The sequence below is a fragment of the Hypanus sabinus genome, chromosome 9 (assembly GCF_030144855.1).
Source record: "Hypanus sabinus isolate sHypSab1 chromosome 9, sHypSab1.hap1, whole genome shotgun sequence".
NCBI classification, from domain to species: domain Eukaryota; kingdom Metazoa; phylum Chordata; class Chondrichthyes; order Myliobatiformes; family Dasyatidae; genus Hypanus; species Hypanus sabinus.
Window position 1 is genome coordinate 56,041,740 of NC_082714.1, and position 22,803 is coordinate 56,064,542.

The following is a 22,803-nucleotide window of genomic DNA, read 5'->3' on the forward strand; positions in this document are numbered from 1 at the left end:
GCAGAATATTGATCTGCCAGTACTGCTCCTCCCACAACCAAGTCTCACTAAAGATTTGACCTATTCCTGGGGATTCCACTCCAAGGATCTGACCTCTCTCCTGGTTTGACTTCTATCCCTGGGATTCCAACACATATCAGATTCCATTTCCGGGAGTTTCCTCTCAGGTTGTCCTCTATTCTCAGGCATCCTACCACTGGGGTCTCATCATGAACCATGACTCCCAATGCAGGGCAATATCTAAAGAATCTGATTCTACTCCAGTGTGTGGCGCTGGGTCTGTACCCAGTCCTTTCAGAGTCTTGCTTTATGCCAGTTCTGGGTGGAAGATACCAGTGTCCATAAGCCTTTTAACAAGGAGTGGTCCACATGGACATGACAAAGTGAGGCCAGATTCAGTTATAAGGAAGCCCAAAGTGAATTGAGTCTAATCCTTTCTGCACAGACATGGCATCTGTATGTGGGATACATGAATGCCTATTTACCCTAAGCAAACATCTGATCTCACACGCACACAAATATCTTTCACTCCCCACCTTATTCCTCTCATTATAATTCACTTTCCTTTGCCCTCTTCCTTTTTTCCTTCATACACTCCTAACCACCCTGTAGTTCACACATCATCTTAGTTTCATCTTCATTAACTGCTCTCAGCTTGATATTTTTATTTATCCCATCCTTCAGTTTTATTCACTTCAAATTCCCTCCATCTCGTTATACTTCACTTCCTACACAATCTTCAGCTCCATTTTCATTAACTCCTCTCAGCACCCTCCCCTTCTTCCAGTCCTCCCTCATTTCCTTCCCATTTCACTCATCTCCTCTGTTTCAGTCGTACCCACTCCATGTTCCCCAGCACAGGATCTGCCTCAACTTCAGCTCCCAGCACACTTTACTCCTAATTCCATAGTCCTGGATATCTGTAAGTCATTGATACATGCTAAAGAGGCCACCTATAAAACTTACTCGTTTCATTCATTCCAATGTTTATGTTTGGAAGGATGTAACTATCAGCTATCTGATTAACCTGAGGCTCTTTTCTTTATGGAAGGAAAGCTGCAGACTGGCCTTCTTCAAGTTCTTGAAATTACAAGAACCACAAATAACCACACTTACAAAAACCCAGGACTGCCTGTGTAAATCAAGTGTACTGGCATCACCAGCTGGGTGAGGAATTGCAGGACATTAAACTGCAAGACCCTATAAAGGATTATGAGAAGTGCTGAGAAGATCATTGGGGTCTCTCTTCCACCCACCAGATACTTAACAGGAACACTTCTTATGCAAGGCCCTTAGCATTGTCAATGATCCATCCAACCATCTCTTTGACCCCCTTCCATCAGGCAGGAGGTATGAGCATTAGGACAAGAACTGTTAGGTTGGGAAACAGCTTCTTCCTCCCGGCTGTAACACTATTGAACTTCCTGCAAACACCGAGCTGTCACCACGCAGGAAGCAGCAATAGCATTATACTGGTTACTTTTTAGTTGTGATTTAACTGCACTTTATTATTTGTTAATTTGTTTGTGCTAATATTACTTTATATGTTGTATGTGAATTATTAGTACTGCGTTGTGCACCTTGGTCTGGAGCAGAGGTCGGCAACCTGCGGCTCTGGAGCCACATGCGGCTCTTTGATCTCTGTGATGCGGCTCCCCGTGGTTTGTTAGCTTTTGAAATGTAATTCGAAATTTGAAGATTATGGTGATCTTGTACAATCTGAAAACTTTGTGGAGACACCGTTTCCTGGCACATCCGAACCAGCTCACAATTAGCCACCGTTCCGGCTAAAGGAGATAGCCTACGGGGGTTTGTGAGTACGTGTCTTTTGGAGCATCCGCGCCTACGGGGACGGGTTGAGGGAGGCTTTAAAGCAAGGCTGTTTAGTTCGAATAAAGTTACCTTTGACTGCAGTCTTTATTTTAGCGCTGCGTGTAGCGCTACACCGCTACAACGTGTTTTTTTATCGCTATTAATATACATCACAACTGCCAATGCCTGACACCCGCCAGTGCGCGCATTCTTTTAATTCTTCGATCCAAGGTAGGCTAACTATGGAGTAACCTTCAACCCAACGTCTTTTTTTCGGAGTTCAAAATGTTTTTGTTGCATGCAGAAATGTAATTTCGTTTTCTCTGCAGGAGTTCATCAATTTCATAAATGCAACACATTATAGTTTGTTTATACATAGCATAAAGGCAAAAAAAAACCGTTGTATGCAGTGTTATTTCATTTTGTGGCTCCCAGTGTTTTCTTTTCTGTGGGAAATGGGTCCATATTGGCTCTTTCAGTGGTAAACGTTGCCGACCCCTGGTCTGGAGGAACATTGTTTCGTTTGGCAGTGTACGTGTACATCTGAATGACAATAAATTTGAACTTGAGAAAGTATTTTCACTAGTGGGAAGGGTGAGAGTGACACAAAAAGAGAAAAACACAGATAATAAATATAAATTATTTATAATAAATCCAGTAAGGAATTCACCAGACACTTATTTAACTCAAAGCATGGTAAGTTTGTGTTTCTCTTTACAGAGAGTTAGTTCGTTTATGCCTGTTACACTGCTGGTGTTTAGGGCATTAGAAATGGTAACAATGTCTTTAATAGGAAGACAGAAGGGAAAAAAGAACAGAAAGAAATAAATAAAAGGCAATGTGAAGCAGGAGGCTGGTGCGGAGCACAGAACAGCTGCATTAAATGATATTTATCTCTGTTGTTAATCCATTGATACCGATAGTCCTCAGAGCAAGTAATTTGTTATTCTTGGTTATCAGACGATCAAAGCCCCATGAGCAACATGTGATCCTGAAGTCGTGGGTCTGAGGCTCCTCCAAGAACAGGAGTAACATAAGGATTACCCTGTGGGAATGGAAGTCTTCCCCTTCTCTGCCAGACTCCAATCCAGCTGAAGCTCAGTTCCCCTGACCAGTGTGCTGTAATCACAAAGCAGCGCCGTTAATGGAGCTTCTCATCGCACCAGGTAGATTTACCCAGAAGCCCAAACTGTTTGGACATTCACGTTTTCCCTTCCTGGATATTCTGTCAGCAGTGAAGTATGGCCATACATCATGGACAACCTGTCAAGCGTACAGCTGGTAGAAGGCCACCTGCATTCACTCAGCAATCACTCGGTGCAGCCGCGCGCACACTTCTTTAGGTCCCAAGGACAGCATCATTTCAACTACACTTGGTCCCTGCTGTGGAGAAAGCAACATACTATCAGATCCTCCAAAAGAAATAGGAAAAGCATTAAAACACCAAATTTACCCCATTAAAATTCCCTCATTAGGTCCGCTCTCTGCAATACTCCAAAACGATATAGGTTACTTCCCCAGAACCAACACTAGGCACTTGAATAAACATTGCAGAAAGGCAAGACTTTGAAAGGGAGCTCCAATCCCACCACCCACTGCCAATGACAGCCCTGCAAATTCCACGTGGTAACAAGACATTGTGTTCATCTCCCCTTAAAGCTCTTTTTCCAATTAACAAATCGCTTTTGCCTGGATACCTAACTTGCCAACAGTGAAGGCAGTATTTCCATCATTAGCCTGAGGAAACTTCTCAGAATTTATCAGTCATGTATTATATCTCCTCTGCACATGCTCAGTCTTTCAGAAAACTACCCCAGACTTTTCAGTCTCCACAAATATTCTATCCCTCTTCACTGGTGCTATTAATCCTGATGCTCCTTACCTGCTGCCCGCTGAGAGCCAGTCGAAGGAGCTTCATCATGGCACTGTATTTGGTGGTTGTCAACTGTGTCTGTAATGATCTCAGCTCTGAATTCAGATCTGCTGGGGTCCCATGAGCATTTGGACAGTTCTGGTATAGGCTGGAATCCAAGGCAGCAAAATGTTAATAGATTTCTTTGTAAGATTAAGTTTCAAAGTGACAGATTAAAGAAAATGAGAGGGTCGAAGAGCGTGGATTGCAGAAAGGAAAGTTGGTACTGTGAAATGCCAGGGTGGACTTCGAGGAGGGCAAGAGTTTGGACAAAAAGGTAAGTGCACTAGGGAAGGGTGACAGAGGAGAAGGTGGTGGTGGGAGATGTATGCAGAAAAAGGTACAGCAGGGGTAAGAGTAGAGAGCTGAGAATGAGGGTGACAGTGGGTGGTGGGGTGAGAAACCAGATGAGATGAAGGAAGGCCAAGCCTTAGGGGAAGAAGAGGGAGGGAATTGGAGGGGGGGGGGCAAAGGCAGGGATCAAGGGCAGCAGGGGTGCAGGTGAGACAGGAGGACCACAAGAGACCATAGGGAAGAGCTCTGGGTTGAGAGGAGAGGGCTAAGCAATGAGGGGGAGTGCAAGAGTAAACTGGCAGGTCAGTGGGGGCAACAGAGTGGAGGGACTAAGAGGGAAAGAGCAAGAGAGGTAACAGGAGAAAGGGTGAGACAGGAGACAATAGCAAAACGAGAGGGCAAAAGGGGAGGACAGAAGAGTGAGATGAAAAGGTGAGGGGAGAATGAATGGGAAGACAGGTTAGGAGGATAGGGAGGGGAGGAAGATGCTTACCTTAACACCATGCTGCAGATTTTCTCTCCCTCTGTGGTCAGATCCTCCATCTGCTCTCGCGGCACAGGAGGGCGGATCCACAGGTAAGAGTAGTCGGGTTTTAGTAAGTCCAGCAAAGAAGTGATGTGCCCCTGTCAAATACAGGATCTTATGGTTGTGTCTTACAGTTCATTAACGGAGGTTTCAGCTTGTAGGGGAGTGATAGTGAGGGCTAATAACTGGAAATAGGGATGTGGATGGTGCTAATATTGTAACAGGGAATCACGGACAAAGCCTAGAAATCGAGGCATGGAATGCAACAGTAACAACACCCAAGTTTCAGGGACTTCACTGATTATGTTATAGCATGCATCCATTGTAACAGAAAAATACATTTACTGTTAGACCTGTGGATAACCATGTTATTCTGTAATCAGGACCTAGTCTGTTACTTAATTAAAATCAAAATGTAGTTTCACTGGTAATGTTGTCAACTGAGTTGTACCCAGTTCATATTCAGGTAGATCAACTTTGACTGGTCTAATGACGCAGACCAGTTTTTAATAAATTGCCCGTATTCTCAAATACCAACTCTGTGTGGCCTCTTGGTCTGCTCCTACACGGGCTTTCTCCTTTCGAACCCACAGTTCTTTAGTATCAATCTCCCTGTGGGAAGTTGACACAGCCACTACTCAACAACAGGCAACCCATCCCAACTCATAGTTACTGAGACTCAGTCGGAGCTGAAACTGGGAATAAATCAGTATTATTCCTACCTTCCGGTGTACCAGCACCTGTTCCACATAGTCTGTGCTCAGGGGTTTACCCTCTGGCAGTCTGTCCTTGTACACCTTCTCTAACTGCGTTTGTAGCTCCATCACCAACTGCTGCCTTGAGCTACTATTCTCGATGCAGCGCAACAAGTGAATCCTGCCAAATGAGAAGAGCATGGAAAGGATCTGAGTGGGCAGGTTCAGTTGTTGTGAGTCATATATCCAAATCATTTGTCTGCAGTGTAACATATCAACCTAATCTCAGCTGGAGTCCTGTCAATGCTGTGTGCACCTTCTCATAGGTTAACACTAATAAACACCAGCAGCATCCCCTCTCTCCTTGTCACCACTTCCTCTATACCTAACTCATTAGTTGTGTCTCTACCTCCATATTATTCATCAACTACACTAAGTATTGCATGCCAATCAGTTCTGCCTGGCTGACTTTTACTCTCCTGAAACCAAGGATGCTGGCTGATATGATGCCCCAGCAAAACTGACCAGCTCAGAACAGACTGAGACAATCTTGGGGCAGTCAAGGTCTGAGTAGCTCAGCAGCAAGAAACTTGTTTCTCCACTGCACCTTACCACACCATCCGTCAATCCATTAAACAACTGGCTGGGAGAGCTTCCCTGCACTTCCTCAAATACAGGAAACATCTGACACCCTCCTCTTTAGACTCTGTTTAATGTTGTACCACATTGGGAGGGCCATTTGAACTTTATCAGAGGCTGCAAATTTCAAAGTTACTGATAGAGTAAAGATTAAGTTCACCACAGTACAAAATGGCTTTACTATTAGTACAAGTACACTGACGAGCATGTGTGTGCTCACACTTGGATCCTTATGTACCTGTTGAACTCCGGTAGTTTGTCAAGGTCCAGGAGTGCAGAGTGAGTTATGATCCTGGTCACATCAAACTCACTCACTAATTCTTCTAGAGTTCGACCAGGCCGATTTCCTACAAACACAAAGAGTCATAGAGTTATACAGCTTAACAGGGCTATTAGCCTGACTCATCCATGCTGACCAAATTGTCTAACTTAGCTCGTCCCATTAGTCTCCTTTTGGCCCACATCCCTCCAAACCTTTCCAAACCATATAACTGTCAGACTATCTTTTAAACAGAGTCATTGTACCCACCCCTACAGATTCCTCTGGCAGCTCAGTTAATACACCCTCCATCCTCTGTGTGAAAACATTAGTCCTCAGGTCTCTCTTAAATATTTCTCTCTCGCTTTAAGCCTGTTCCTTGATTTCCAGCTGCTCTCTCTGACTCTTTTTACTGATCCTTTTCATGAGTGCCCAGAAGAACAAGACCCCGCTACTATCATTTCACTCCTACATACACCATACCCCAGTTTGTCCATAATATGCCAAACCTGTAAACACTCAGTCCATTCTGTACATAAACCTGCCTGCAACAGGCTCAATTTAAAACATCCTCTATCTGACACACTCGAGGCTCTGCACAACCCTCCCTCAACATAGCCCAGTCGATTTGTAGTCCCTTGTATAAGGTATCCAAACGGAACAGAACAATACCTGAAAAGCCTGACCCACAGTTCGTAACCATGTCCAGTAAAGCCTCTGGGAGGTAGCCATTCTGGGAAAAGTTCTGAATGAACAGATCACTCTGACGTTTCGACAGCTTGCTGCCATCCTTGTTCAAGAGGAGAGGAAGGTGAGCAAAAATTGGTGGGTCCCAGCCGAAGGCTCTGTACATCAACACGTGTTTGGCAGTGGAAGTAAGCCACTCGGTACCCCGCAGAACATGGCTGACATTCATGTGATGGTCATCAACAACATTCGCCAAGTGATAGGTCGGAAATCCATCTGCCTTAATGATAACAGGGTCTCCTTCCACACTGGCCGGCTCCATCCTGTTTGTTCCATACACCAGATCTTCAAAGGACACTGTACCCTTGTCCAAGCAGAATCTGATAACATATGGGCACCCTTGTACCAATTTCTCCTCGATCTGTTTTGAAGTAAGGTGCCTGCAGCGATTGTCATACCTGAAAATGGAGAACGTTCATTTAACAGTTTGAAGACTGTGGGTTTAAGTCCTACTCCAAAGGCTTGAGCACATTATCATTTAAGGTGAGGGCTTATATGGGAGGCAGGGTTTAAGGGTCAGCACAACATTGTGGGCCGAAGGGCCTGTACTGTGCTGTATTGTTCTATGTTATATTGTTATAGGAAAGATGTCAACAAAATAGAGAGAGTACAGAGGAGATTTACTAGAATGTTACCTGGGTTTCAGCACCTAAGTTACAGAGAAAGTTTTAACAAGTTAGGTCTTTATTCTTTGGAGCATAGAAGGTTGAGGGGGGACTTGACAGAGGTATTTAAAATAATGAGGGGGATAGAGTTGACGTGGATAGGCTTTTTCCATTGAGAGTAGGGGAGATTCAAACAAGAGGACATGAGTTGAGAGTTAAGGGGCAAAAGTTTAGGGGTAACACGAGGGGGAATTTCTTTACTCAGAGAGTGGTAGCTGTGTGGAATGAGCTTCCAGTAGAAGTGGTAGAGGCAGTTTCGATTTTGTCATTTAAAAAAAAAATTGGATAGGTATATGAACAGGAAAGGAATGGAGGGTTATGGGCTGAGTGCAGGTCAGTGCGACTAGGTGAGAGTAAGAGTTTGGCACGGACTGGAAGGGCTGAGATGCCTGTTCCTGCGCTGTAATTGTTATATGGTTCTATGTAAAACAAGATTCCCCAAGAGAATGCTGCACTTTTAGATGCTTAGTGAAGGAATCAATCACTCTTTCAGAGAGCACTGCACTGTCAAGTTTATTATCAGATACGCAAGCACAGTTGAGAATATGACACGTACACATACATGTACAATATACATAGGTACAAGTACAATGAAAAACTTGCTTGCCACAGCATCACAGGCATGTAGATTCAGACAACATAACATATATATAAATTAAGAGAGCAAGAACTGAATAAATGTTAACTATGGAAGGCTAGTATGAAGGGAACACTGCACTGATGAAGGAGAAGTACCGGAGGAATGCTTCACTGTCACGGGTGCTGAGAGAGCATTCCCCTGTTGAAGAGATACTGCAATGTTAACGACAGAGTCCTGCACTATATACTTTATAAACGAGATAGTAATCTGTTAATCAATGTTCAAGTAGATAAGAGATTCTGTGACACTATTCATGCAAAGAAATCTCCCATGTCGCCACTAATATTGATCTTTCGCCATCTCTAACTTGGATTTCTTTATCAGAATCAGGTTTAATATCACCAGCATTGTGTTGTGAAATTTGTTAACTTTGTGGCAGCAGTTCAATGAAATACATAACACAAAAAAAACTGAATTACACTAAGAGAGAGAGAGAGAGAGTGTGTGTGTGTATGTATAAATTAAATGGTTAAATCAATTAAGTCATGCAAAATCAGAAATAACGTAGTAGTGAGGTACTGTTCATGGTTTCAATGGCCATTCAGGAATCAGATCGCAGAGGGGAAGAAGCTGTTGCTGACGTGTTGAGTGTGTGCCTTCAGGCTTCTGTACTTCCTTTCTGATGTCCTGGGCGATGGGGGTCCTTAATGATGGCGCTATCTTTTTGAGGCACCGCTTCTTGTAGACATCTTAGATACTATGGAGGCTAGTACCCATGATGGAGCTGACTAAGTTTACACCTCTGTGCAATTTACTTCGGTCCTGTGCAGTAGCCCCCCCCCCCCCCATACTTGGAAGTGATGCAGTCAGTCAGAAGGTTCTCCGCAGTACATCTGTAGGAATTTTCAAGTGCTTTAGGTGACATACCAGTCTCCTCAAACTCATCACTGTCTTGCCTTCTTTATAGCTGTATCGATATGTTGGGACCAGGTTAAGTCCTCAAAGATATGAACACCCAGGAACTTGAAACTGCTCAGTCTCTCCACACCTATGAGCATTGATGTGTGTTCCCTCGTCTTACCCTTCCTGAAGTCTACAATCAGCTGTTTGGTCTTACTGATGTTGAGTGCAAGGTTGTTCCTGCGACACACTCAATTAGCTAGTATATCTCGCTCCTGTACACCCTCTCGTCTCCATCTGAGATTCTGCCAACAATGGTTGTACCATCAGTAAATTTTTAGATGGCACTTGAGCGATGGCCAGCCATACAGTCATGGGAGAAGAGAGAGTAGAGCAGTGGGCGAAGCACTCATCCCTGAGGTGCACCAATGTTGATTGTCAGCGAGGTGGAGATGTTATCACCAACACGCACAGACGAAGTCAAGGATCCAGGTGCAAAGAGAAATACAGAGGCCCAGGTTCTGTAGCTTTTCAATCAGGACTGTGGGAATGATAGTGTTAAACACTGAGCTATAGTCAATAAACAGCATCCTGACATAGGTATTTGATTTGTCCAGGTGATCCAAAGCCATGTGGAGAGCCAATGAATGGCACCTGCCATAGACCTATTATGATAATAGGCAAATTGCAGTGGGTCTAGGTCCTTGGTGAGGAGTTCAGTCAAGTTATGACCAACTCTCAAAGCATTTCATCACTGGAGACGTGAGTGCAACTGGATGATTGTCATTCAGGCAGATCAAACTGCTCTTCTTGGGCACTGCTACAACTGCTGCCCTTTTGAAACAGGTGGAAATTTCCGACTGTATCAGTACCTCTAGAATGTTTTCTGGGGCTTGCTAAGCACAAATCAGCTTCCTACTTTTTAACAATAACTGCAACTGGTTGTAAACTAACTTCAGGCATCTCAGGGTAACGGGAGGTGCTATAAGAATTTCTAACTTTCGGAAATAAAAGGCAGAGGGATTATCAGGGGGCAGAGCATACTTTCATGAGCAAGTAAACAACAGAGTTCACATGGAACAATACCTATTGTGTGCACTGATAGAAACTGTTAAAAGCCATTATTTGGAGGAAAGGCACGTGCTTCAACATGGATGCCGTCCCTCTAAACACACACTTTAAACTTACTTCGGTGTTTGCCTCAATCTCAGTGCTTCTTTCTTCAGCATTTCCAGACGTGAGGGAGTGCAAAAGCAATAGTAAGCAGCATTCCTCTCCACTAGAGTCTCAGCAGCCTTCAGGTACAGATCCAGTCGCTCTGATTGCTGATATGGTCCACAGGGGCCGCCTTTACGGGGGCTTTCATCAGGAGGGATACCTGTATAACAAGTGATAGAATATTTTAAGAATAGTTTCTTCCCCTCCGCCATCAAATTTCTGAATGGACAATGAACCCAAGAAAACTTCTTCAGTATTTTTGGCAATATTTACGCACTCTTTTTGCACTACTTATTTAATTTATTGTTAACATACTTATTATTGTAATTTATAATTTTTAATACTATGAATTGCAATGTACTGATTCTGCAAAGCAATAAATTTCACAACATATACTGGTGATATTAATCTGATTCAGACAGCAAGACCCTATTCAGAGATTAATAGATTTTTAGATATTAAAGAACTTAAGGATGAGGTAGAAAAGTGGTAAAAGGTCAATCATGATGGAGCAGGATGGATGGAGTCTACTCCTGTTTCTACCTCTTACGTTCTTTAAATTGCAATGAGGGTGGAGTATATTGAAGTTTTATGTGTGGGACTTATATAAGGATGTGTAATAGAACAAATTTGACAAGAGTCTTATAACACAAGGTCAACTGCACCATAGTACAAATATGCAACAGGATGTTAAACTGAATGCAGGTTATAAGAAAGAAAATGATATAACTAAGGGCCTAAGGCAGTAAACTGAAAATGGGTTATAAGTGAGATTCTTTCGCTGGGTGGGAGAGGCTCTAATATAATTGAAAGCTTATGCTTAGTTCAGGATATATGAGAGAGCGAGAGATCTAACTGATACCAAGGGAGACTATTACACCCTACAACCACAGAGTTATGCGCCATACCTGCCCATTCCAGAACATCCTCAATATTTTCTGCTGCTCCAGGTACAAGACGGCTCTGATCAGTATCTTCTATACGTAAGATAAACTGGCCTCTGTGTTTTTTGGCGAATAAGTAATTGTACAGGGCTGTGCGGAGTCCACCAAGGTGCAGGAAGCCTGCTCAGGGAAGCAAGAAGAGCAGCGTATTAATTGATTGATTCACCTTTGAGTAACGTATAGGCAACCTTATGAACATGGATTTGTTAGAGAGTCTACATTAAACCTTTTGTCACGGCAAAGCATCAAAGTGTGGGTCATCAGGGAGCATATATGCTTCATACTTCATTCCGGGGTCAGATAAGGATAGAGAATACCAACAATTACCAGGATCAATGGAAAGGAAAGACAAGAGACCATCCTCCAGAAGGCTCCAAGGACAGTTGCAACAGCCCAGGTCTGCAGAGGCAGTCACTCCTCTGGCACCGTGACACAGTTAGTGAAGCTGCTGCCTCACAGACCAGAGAATGACGTCCAATGAATCTGCCTGTGTGGAGTTTGTAAGTCACCCAGGACCATTGTTTCTTTTTCTTGATGCTCTAGCCTCCTCCCACATACCAAAGGCATGAAGATTAGTAGGTTAATTGGCCTGTAAAATTGAGGGTGGGGTAAGGTAAAACAGCTCATTGCCACAGGGGCCCAAAGTGCCTGTTCCCATGTTGTACCTAGGACTGCACAGTAGCTCACTTCAGACAGCAGCACAGTCACCTAGAAAGTGTGGGACAGGCATGAGTCATCAACATACTGATGTTCATTATTGTTAAATGACATTGCCAAAAAGGCAACCGAAGAGAGCTCCCTGATGGTAAGAGAAACCATAGAAATTGATTGTTGCCCACCCAGCTGGATAAATGACAGTATGGACAAGCATGCCAAGGAAGAGGAGGAATTGGTTAACAGTCTCATGAGAAATGATTCTGTACTCAATATATGCTATGTCATATGACATCGGCAATCATGGTTTTCCATCTGTCTACCGAGCGAGGAATCACCGACTGTGGGGTAAAACTCCCTTCACGCTATTGCTTTATCCATGATCATGACTGTTCTCAGCAAAGTTTCCTACATAGGTGGTTTATCATTGCCTTCTTCTGGCCTGTGTCTTTACAAGGTGGGTGACCCCAGCCATTATCAAAACACTTCAGAGATTGTCCATCTGGCGTCAGTGATCACGTAACCAGGACTTGTGATGTGCACCATCTGCTCATGCGACCATCAACTAACTACCTGCTCCCATGGCTTCACACAACCCTGATCAGGGGATTAAGCAGGTTATACACCTTGTCCAAAGGTGACCTGCAGGCTAGCGGAGGGAAGGAGCGCCTTACACCTCCTTTGGTAGAGATGTATCTCCACCCCATTTTCTATGATTCTGTACTAGGACTGGGGAAAAATTAGATTGGAGAGATTCAAACATGGATCTCTGGAAAAGATCTGCACAGATAGTGACAACAATAGCTTGAAAAGAAATGGGATACCAAGGGTAGGGCAATGGTTAACAAGAACAAAGTCAAAAGTTTATTTGTGAGAGAATTGAGGCAGTAGAACAGGAACTCTCTTAGTAGCAGCAGTGGAGATGAGGCAGATGTTATGAAGAAACTGCAGTAGAGAAAAAAATGAGGGTTACCTTTACATTTTAGCTAGATCCTGGAATAATAAACAAGTGGCTTCACTTGATCTTGGAGTGAAGAAATAATTTAGCTAGCCAACCTTATCCATTCAAGTCAATGTAATCTGGATTTAAGCCAAGCCAGGTAAGGGACATGATGGAACAGCCATGGTGACACACACTAATGATTACTCATGATTCCCTTGTCCATTCCTCCCTCCCCACTCATCTCCCTCCTAATACTTATCCCTGCAAGCAGAAATGCTATACAGGTCCACAATCCCTTATCCAAAATCCTTGGGGCCAGTTGCATTTCGGAATTCAGAATCCCTCCTTATTGGTTCTAGGACCCCCCACGGATACCAAAAAACACCTATGCTCAAGTCCATTATTTAACCTGTAACAGTGCGGGTGGACTTTAGGACCCAGCGGAGCTCCAGACCTACTCACATCCTCCCGTATACTTTAAATCATCTCTAGATTACTTATAATATCTAATACAATGTAAATAGCTGTTATACTGTATTGTTTGGGGAATAATGACAAGAAAAAATTATTTCCAATAAAAACATTCAATAAAACATAAAAATATACAGCTTCAAACGAACTGAATCAAACACATGGTAAATGACTTATTGGAATAAATGTAGAACGTCACTGTCACTATAAAACTTAAGTAACTTGTCTTTCTGTTTCTTTAAATCATATACAGTGGTAGTTCTGACACCATATTCTTCAGTAAGATGCTGCACCGACACACCACGATCAAGCTTCTGCAATAACTCCACTTTCTGCATTTTTGATAATGATAGATGCTCCTTCTCTTTTCCTCATTGTTACCCATAGGGGTACCTGCAGCTCTTTTTGATATTTTCACAGTGAAATTAAACACAAAGTCAACAGTGAACACAAATATCAGTGAACAGCAAATGCACGTGTAACCAGTACGAGCGCTGAGCCACAACTGACGTCTGGCGGCCTCTGCTAGTGCTGCCACATCACACCTGAGTGACGTCAGCTGTTGGCGAAAGAAACTTTGGTCTTCAGAGCTTTTTGGATTTCAGAATTTCCGATAAGGGATTGTGGACCTGTACCTGCCGATTCACCTCCTCCCTCACCATCATTCACAGCCCTAAAAAGTCCTTCCAGGTGAGGCAGCACTTCACCTCCAAGTCTGTCAGGGTCAGCTACTGTATCCAGTGCTCCCATGCCCTCTCCTCTACATTGGTGAAACCTGACATAGAAAGGGGGACCACTTTGTCAAGCACCTGCTCTGCATCCACAAGAAGCAGGATTTCTGGTTGGCCAACCATTTTAATTCCAATTCCCATTCACAGTCCATCCTCCACTGTCACTATGAGGACACTCTCAGGTTGGAGGAGCAACACCTCAAATTCCAAATAGGTAGCCACCATCCTGATGGCACGAACATCGATTTCTCTAACTCCCTGCAATTTCTCCCCCTCATCCCTTTTACCCCTCCTTATCTTTTTCCATTCCACATTCTGGCTCCTCTCTTACCACTTCTCTTGGGAAAACTGAAGACTAACAAAGCAGTGCTTTGCGGCAGTTTTTGGAGTTTGAACAGCGCCCAATCAGTGAACATGGGCAAATAAAAATAAGGCAGGGGCAGGCAGAACAGCCATTGTGTGAGTGAGCCAGTGTTAAGAGTGGGTGGGTTTTGGCTTTGGCTCATCAGGCTGAGACAAGCTAAGTACCTGGTGACTACTACCTCTTCATCCTTCAGTTTTGTGAAGTAAGAACGGCTCCAGGGGCTGTATTGTGTTCTTTGTGTAAGATGTGGGAATTCTGGGAGAACTCCAGCCTTCCAGATAACCACATCTGCAGCAGATGTACCGAGCTGCTGCTCGATGACCTTCAGCTCATACAGGAAACTGAGGAAGTGACAGATAAGAGCTACAGGGAAGTAGGTTGCAGAAGGCAAGTAACTGGGTGACTGTCAGGAGGGGAACTGCACAGCCAGTGCAGAGTATCCCTGCGTTCATTCCACTCAATAACAAGTATACAAATTTAGAGATACTGGTGAGTGGAGTGGCATACCAGGAGAGACCTCAGCGACCAGGTCTCTGGAACTGAGTCTGGTGCAGTGGCTTGGAAGAGAAAAGAAGTGAAGAGGACTGCAGAAGCAATAGGAGATTCCATAGTTAGTGGAGCAAGGATGAGATTCTGTGGACGCGATAGATACCCAGATGGTATGTTCCCTCCTAGGTGTCAAGGTTAGGGATGTCTCGGATTGGATCCACTGCATTCCAAAGGGGAAGCCAAAAGTCTTGGTACATATCGGCACCAATGGCACAGGTAGGGAAGCGAGGAAGTCCTGAAGAGAGATTTTAGGAGGCTAGGTAGAAAGCTGCAAGGCAGAACCTCCAGGGTAGTAATCCCTGGATTGCTGTCTGAGCCACGTGCCAATGAGGATAAGAATAGGATGATTTGGCAGATAAATGTGTGGCTGAGGAACTGGTGCAGGGGACAGGGTTTCAGATTTCTGAATCATTGGGATCTTTTCCGGGGAAGGTACGACCTGTAAAATGGATGGGTTCACTTGAAGCCCGGGGGGGGAGGGGGAGCGCAAGGCCAATATCCTTGTGGGCAGGTTTGTTAAAGCTGTTCAGGGGGGAATGGTTAAGACTGATTTGGCAGGGGGATGGGAATTAGTGTGAGAGGCCTGAGCATGCGGCAGTAGCTTTACAAAGGCAGCGTGTGGTGAGACTGCTAGTAAGGACAGGGCAAAATTGCAGTCAATGAGTTGCAATGTAAAAGGGGGACAAATACAGCACTGGAGGTTTTATTCTTGAATACACACAGTACATGGAATAAGGTAAATGAACAGAGCAGTCAGAGATCGGCAGGTATGACATTGTGGGCATCACTAAATCATGGCTACAAGACTACTGTTAGTAGCTTAACATCCAAGGATACACATTGTATTGAAAGGACAGGCAAGTCAGCAGAGGGGGTGGGATAGCTCTGCTGGTAAAAAATGAAATCAAATCCTTATAAAGAGGTGACATAGATGAGAAGATGTGGAATCATTGAGGGAAGAGCTAAGAAACTGCAAGGGTAAAAAGACCCTGATGGGAGTTATACATTGACCGAACAGTAGCAAAGATGTGGGCTACAAATTGCAACAGGAGATAGAAGATGCATGTCAAAAGGGGTTAATTTACAAGTTGAATTGGTGGTGAGGAAGGCAAATGCAATTTTAGCATTCATTTCAAGAGGACTAGAATACAAGAGCAAGGAAGCAAAGCTGAGGCTTTATAAAACACTGGTGAGGCCTCACTTGGAATATTGAGAGTTTTGGGCTCCTTATCAAAGAAATTATGTGCTAACATTGGGGAGGGTTCAAAGGAGGTTCACGAAAATTATTCTGGGATTGAAAGGCTTATTGTATGAGGAGCATTTGATGGCTTTGGGCTTGTACTCACTGAAATTCAAAAGAATGGGGAGGAGGGAACTTATTGAAATGTATCGAATGTTGAAAGGACTCAATAGGGTAGATGTGGAGAGGATGTATCCTGGAGTGGGGGAATCTAGGACCAGAGGATACAGCCTCAGATTAGGGGGACATCCATTTAGACCAGAGATGAGGAGGAGCCAGAGTGGTGAATCTGCAGAATTTGTTGCCATGAGCTGCCATGGAGGCCAAGCCATTGAGTATATTTAAGGCAGAGGCAGATCGATTCTTGATTAATCAGGACATGAAAGGAGAAGGCAGGAGACCAAGGCTGAAAGGAAAAATGGATCGACCATGATGAAATGACAGAACAGTCTCAATGGGCCAAATGGCCTAATTCTGCTCCTTTTAGTCCTAAACTGCCTTTCACCTCCCTCTTGTCCCCTACCTCTTTCCCATAGTCCACAATCAGATTCTTGGTTCTTCAGCCCTTTACCTTCTCCACCTGTCATCTTCAAGTTCTCACTTCCCCACCCACCTACCTTCTCCCTCACCTGGCTTCCAGCTTGTACTCCTCCCCTCTTCCACCTTCTTACTCTGGCTTCCCCTCCCTTCCTTTCCGGTGCAGCTGAAGAGTCTCGGCCTGAAATTCGACTCTTTATTCCCCTCCATCGATGCTGCCTGACCTGCCAAGTTCCTCCTGCATTATGTGTTACTCTGGATTACCAGTACGTGCGGACTCGTTTGTGTTTAACATTACTTGCATCCAGTTTTCTTCATCAGGGAGATCACAGGAAGAATGAAAACTGCCAGGAAAATGGGGGAGAACAGCATGAAAATCGAGATTTGAGGGGAAAACGCCATGGTGGGAAGGGAAGCAGCTGGCGGAAACGAAGGCGGCGGGATGGAAAAGCATACAGGAGACAAAGGGAAAGGTGGAAATTAGGAAATATGTGCAGAGGGAAGGGGAGAGAGCTATGCTGATTAATCAGGGAAGGGCAGTATGTATGGTGGGAGAATTCCCGGGGAAGGTTTATACAAAGACCAGGATGATTCCATGTGGACACTGGGTTAATATTGAAAATAAGGACTGCACATCCATTACGAGGAACAGCATTTCTGGTCAAAGGTGAGTATCCATCAAACATTCACACGCCAAACGGGCCCTATTACAGTTGTTACCCTCCCACCGTGGTACCTGTGGGGCTCGGCCCGAATCGCACCCTCACCCCGCTGCCGGCTTCCCCCACACGGGAGGCCACCCCGCACAGGCCCTGCCTGCACACCGTCCTCCGCCGCGCCGCGGGCCCGACAACGCGGGCCCAGTCGCCCAGCAACCGCCAGCGGCGACTCAGTCCATTCAGCCACATCGCTGCGCTCACGGTCCGCGGCGCGGCAGCAACTTCCGGGTCATGCGCACGGGTGGGCGAGGCTTCGGCGGCATTGCGTCACCGGTCACGCCCCTTGGAGGCTGGCTCTGTGAAATTGTGAATGGGGACAAGGAAGAGAAAGAGCCAGATTATTAAACAGAGGAATGGGGATCCGGGGGGGGGGTTAAGTTTTCTGTTGCAAAGGCTCTATTTATTTGTTTTTTCTTTCTGAGTTGATCCAGGTTATATGGTAAATTTCTTAGGAGTCAGTGGCAAAGTTTCTAGGCACGTGGGTGGACACGAGGCAGACATGAAAGGTGCGTGTGAATAAAAATCTCGGCAAGTGTAAAAAATCCTTTAATGTACCGATATGGTTAGATGAGTGTGATTGGGATGCGATTATGAGGTCACTCAAACAAATGTATGTTGCTCTAATCAGATTGGTGTTTGTGGATGTGTTGCTTATGGGTCAGCCTCACCAGCAGCCTTAAATCCCCTGGATAAAGTTCAAGCTCAGGCACTGAGATTATGTTGTGGTGTTTTAAATCATCCCCAATTTCTTTTTTTTGGGTAGAAGTGGGCGAAATTCCTTTACACTTAACATACACAAAATGCCTGTGGAACGCAGCAGGCCAGGCAGCATCTATAGGAAGAAGTACAGTCGACGTTTCGGCCCCAGAATGCTTGAACTTTCCAGCGTCTGCAACTTTCCTTGTGTTTTCCTTTATACCTATGCAGGTTACAGTTAGCAATGGTTTATTGGGTTAACGTGTCACAACCACGGATTCGGCATCTGCGCTCATGAATATGCACGTGTCAGCTAATTATTATTTCATTGTTATAGCATTTAACTCCATTCATTCTGTCGTACTATTTGTCGAGACTTGGATACGGCAACTCTTGGCTGTCTGCATTCGGCCTTCCCTGAGTAATTGCACTGTCGCGTCAACTGAATCTGAAGACCAGTGGTATTCGTTTAATTCTTAGTTCTTTTCAGCCGCAGTGTAGGTTTCGTGTTCCATTTGAGAGTTTTAGTTAACGGCCCTGTTTGGCCTAGCAATTATTGTTTTCTTTACCTTTAACACTGTTCACATTAAAGTCTGTGAACTATCTCTCACTTGGGCCATATCCAAACCTGGTGACATAATGTAAGAGGACATAAAATCGGTCATCCAATATTGGGAACGGTTCGGAGCACCGCTTTGGTAAAGTCTTCAGTTTTAGGTCAATGGGAAATGAATGGGCGAGGAATCTTGGCTTGCTTAATGTGGAATATGATCCCAGTGTTCCCCTTTCTGTCATTCCTCCATGGAAGTTTTCCCCCTTATTGGTAACTTAAAAGGTTAAGAAAAGATCAAAATGGAGTGATTGTATATCTGTAGCATAGTCAGTTCAGCAATACATGTAGAGCAAATATTATGGCTTCTTGCATATCTGCACAGATGGTTCAAAAGATCCAGTGACGGGTCGGTCAGGTGTTTCTGTTCCACAGTTTCAGGTGAATAGCAAGATAGAACATTAGACAAAAGTTTCAGCATTCACAGTTGAGATGGCTGCTCTCATTTCAGCCTTAAAATGGGTCAAAGAAGTTCACCCTTATTCAGCACTTCCATGTTCTGATTCTCGATTTGACAAATCCTGATACTGGTATTTCAGATTGTAAACCAGACAGGCTGCAGTGTCTGGGCTTGTACATGGTCCCCTGCCCATGTTGGGTTTGAAGGAAACAAGGTGCCAAACCTAGGCAAGCAATCACTTCAAATAGCGATGTAAATGTAGAAATAATCCATTTCCGACACCTCCCTCCCCTTTCTCAATCTCTTTCTCAGGAGACAGTTTATCCACTGCTACCTATTATAAACCCACGGACTCCCGCAGCTACCGTCCTAGACTATACCTCTTCCCACCCTGTTACTTGTAAATACGCCAGCCCCCTTCTGTCAATCCCTCTGTTTTGCCACAACTGCTCTCAGGATGAAGCTTTTCATTCTAGAACAAAGGAGATGTCCTCCTTTTTCAAACAAAGGGGCTTCCCGTCCTCCATCATCAACACTGCCCTCAATCGCATCTCTTCCATTTCACACACATCTGCCCTCACCCCACTCTCCTGCAACCCTTCCAGGGATGGGAGTCCTCTTGTCCTCACCTACCAGCCTCAACGTCCAGCACATAATTCTCTGTAATTCCCATCTCCAAGGGGATCCCACCACCAAACACATCTTCCCCTTCCCCCCTCCGCCCCATTTCCCACTTCCGCAGGGATCACTCCCTACGTGACTCCCTTGTCCATTTGTCCCTCCCCACTGATCTCCCTCTTGGCTCCTATCCTTGCAAACGGAACAAGTGCTACACCTGCCCCTACACCTCCTCCCTCACTACCAGGCAGGGCCCTAAACAGTCCTCCCAGCTGAGGTGACACTTCACCTGTGAGTCTATTGGGCTCACTTACTGTATTTGGTGCTCCCGGTGTGGCCTCCTGTACATCAGCGAGACCTGACATAGATTGGGAGAGCACTTCACAAAGCATCTACACTCCATCTGCCAGAACATGCGGGACCTCCCAGTAATTCCACTTCCCATTACGATATGACAATTTATGGTCTCCTCCACCGTTGTGATGAAGCCACGCTCAGGTTTATATTCCGTCTGGATGGCCTCCAACCTGTTTGCGTGAACATCAATTTCTCAAACTTCTGGTAATGCCTCCCCCCCCCTTCACCATTTCCCATTCCGCTTTTCCCCCTTTCGCCTTGTCTCCTCGTCCGTCCATCGACCCCCCCCCTGGTGCTCCTCCCTCCTTTTATTTCTTCCATGGCCTTCTGTCTCTTCCACCTGTAACCCCCTGGGTCACCTCAGGCTCGCTCAGCTCGTTCTCGTCTAGGGGGAGCAGCCTTCGGCCCCGCCAAACTGGGTAATCAGCTGGTGTGGATGCTGTGTGATGTCCCCGCCTCGCCCAAAAACAGACAGTACACCATATGCGATTAAATGAGTACAATTTATGAAGGTTACTATAACTAAGTGATTAATAACGATACAGTATATATGAAGAGAAAAAATAAAGAAAAGGCGCCAAACTTATCAAAGTCCAAACCACTTCGTGCACAACCATTGGAGCTCAATTTCAGAAGTCTTCTGGCCACCATTCAATCCCCTCCGAACTCCTTGACTCGCAGCTCAGGACCCTCCGAACTCCTCGACTTGCAGCTCAGGGCCCTCCGAGTGGTCAACCAAGCACATCTAGCTTCATCCCCCCTCCTCGGAGTACCTCCCTGCCTCGGACCCCCCTTTGGGGTCCGATCCTCGCCCAGCTTACAGCATTGCGTCCTCTCTCTCGACCCCCTCGCGCCGATCTCCCCAAAAGCCCGTCAACAAAAGTTTACATACTCAGAAGAAAGAACATTAATCCCCATTTGGTTTACAAAGGAATACAATTCTCCCAGCACTCTCTCGCAACAAAGAAACATTCCTGCTTTTAACAAAACAAAAGAAGCCCTTTTGATTACATACACAGTAACAAAGAAAAAAGAAGAAATCCCCTTTACACACCAATCAACTTCCCAGCTCTTTACTTCATCCTCTCCCCCTCAGTTTTCACCTCTCAACTTGTGTTTCCCTCTCTCTCTTTCACACCCCCACCTTTTAAAATCTCTTTTCTCTCCTGTCCTGCCAAAGGTTTTCGGCCAGAAATGTCGACAATGCACTTTTCTGTAGATGCTGCCTGGCCTGCTGAGTTCCTCCAGAACTTTGTGTGTGTCGCATGTACATATAGTTGCATAAGGGGAGGTGAAAGCCAAAATTAAAAAGTGTTCAGTCACTGTGGCAATAAAGTTGGGATAAGATAAAGGAAGGGCAGCATTTATATAAAATTCAGAGGATGGTGGGAACCCAACTGGTGTAAGAGGAGGAAACAAGTAATACCTACATGTTTACATTACTGGACATACTAGTTTGAATACTTCCTTGTTCAGAATTAATATTCATGATCTAGGCTTTTGTAGGGAGTGCACTTATCAAGAAACAGTACAGCATGCTCTATATTAGAATGCAGTTCCAATGAGGTGTTTCATATAGAACGGTTGTTACATCACTGTAAACATAATGTACATTATATCAGAGCATACTTGACTTTCTGAAAAGCATTAGACGTTTTAATATTATTTGTTTTTTTCTAGGGGGAATTTTCCACCCCCTCCGGTCTTCTCCTATCATTTCGCATTTCCCCCTCCCCCCACTAGTTTCAAATCTCTTACTAACTTTCCTTTCAGTTAGTCCTGACGAAGGGTCTCGGTCCGAAACGTCGACAGTTGTTCTCCTTATAGATGCTGCCTGGCCTGCTGTGTTCCACAGCATTTTGTGTGAGATGTTTTAATATTATTTGTTTTTTTCTAGGGGGAAATTTAATGGGTTTATTTCCTGTTTGTTCCTCACTCCAGCTCAGTAGGTGTCGGTAATGCCCTTGTGTTGGTCTGCCAAATGCCATTAAGCTTTACACGAAGAAGAGAGAGCCAAATACTATGAGAGAGAAATATTAAGAAAGGTGAAGAATTTGAAGCAAACCAAGAGTGAGGAAGAGATTGTGAATGAGATAAATGGTGAGAGAGATCGAGAAATGTGGGAGAGACAAGTGATCAGATTTCCTGAAATGCGGTCTCGGCATAGAACTATAGGCATTCCTTATTGTGGGAGAGCGGTGGTCCAGTGTTGCAATCCTTGGTGCTGCAGTTATATTCTGATGATGATTAGGCAGAGATTTTTTTCAAACAAGCCTGACTGAAGTCCCTGACTATGACTTGAAATGTGTAAGAGTGGTCTGTTTTTCATTTGGTAATGGCAGCATTCGAAATCTCGAGTGCTTAATTTATGCCAGCTTTTGGCAGTATGTAAACTGTGGCCGGAGCTCTCTAGGTAAGTGGAATGGTCAGCTCTTAATTGTTAGATTTTCCAGGTTGGGGGAACAAGAATATGGCAAAACCACTCTGTTCAAGCACCAGAAGGAGTTTATCATGAAACACAGGCCCCCACCTTTTGCCTTCTCCAAATCAGCAGTTCGATCCATTCTGTGTATTAAGAAATCTTTGGGTAGACGGAGCTCATCAGCCTGGGAAGGCAGTCCATCTAAGAGAGGGAAAACTCTGATTTCAAAACTCCACTGCCCTGTGGCCATTCCCACTCATGGGAAAAGCTTCGGGAGTAAACCCTGAGGACAAATCTGGAG

At 44.7% G+C, this 22,803-nt stretch overlaps 1 protein-coding gene and 1 long non-coding RNA gene across 2 annotated transcripts in view; one reads left to right on the forward strand and one right to left on the reverse strand.

The window, feature by feature from the left end:
- Nucleotides 1-1,860: 1,860 nt before the first annotated feature.
- On the reverse strand, nucleotides 1,861-17,622 carry ears2 (glutamyl-tRNA synthetase 2, mitochondrial). The gene is made up of 9 exons (XM_059979725.1): nucleotides 17,417-17,622; nucleotides 11,156-11,311; nucleotides 10,218-10,407; nucleotides 6,810-7,282; nucleotides 6,117-6,225; nucleotides 5,267-5,420; nucleotides 4,512-4,642; nucleotides 3,695-3,833; nucleotides 1,861-3,195 (listed from the first exon to the last, which is right to left on the reverse strand). Exons 1-9 carry the CDS (start codon nucleotides 17,586-17,588, stop codon nucleotides 3,112-3,114), a joined length of 1,608 nt encoding a protein of 535 aa, XP_059835708.1. The 5' UTR covers nucleotides 17,589-17,622; the 3' UTR covers nucleotides 1,861-3,111.
- Nucleotides 17,623-17,837: 215 nt separating this feature from the next.
- The window catches only part of LOC132398845 (uncharacterized), a 63,298-nt gene continuing 58,332 nt past the window's right edge, over nucleotides 17,838-22,803 (forward strand). The window contains exon 1 of the long non-coding RNA XR_009513823.1: nucleotides 17,838-17,905. This is a non-coding gene — a long non-coding RNA (uncharacterized LOC132398845). The remainder of the gene's footprint in view (nucleotides 17,906-22,803) is intronic.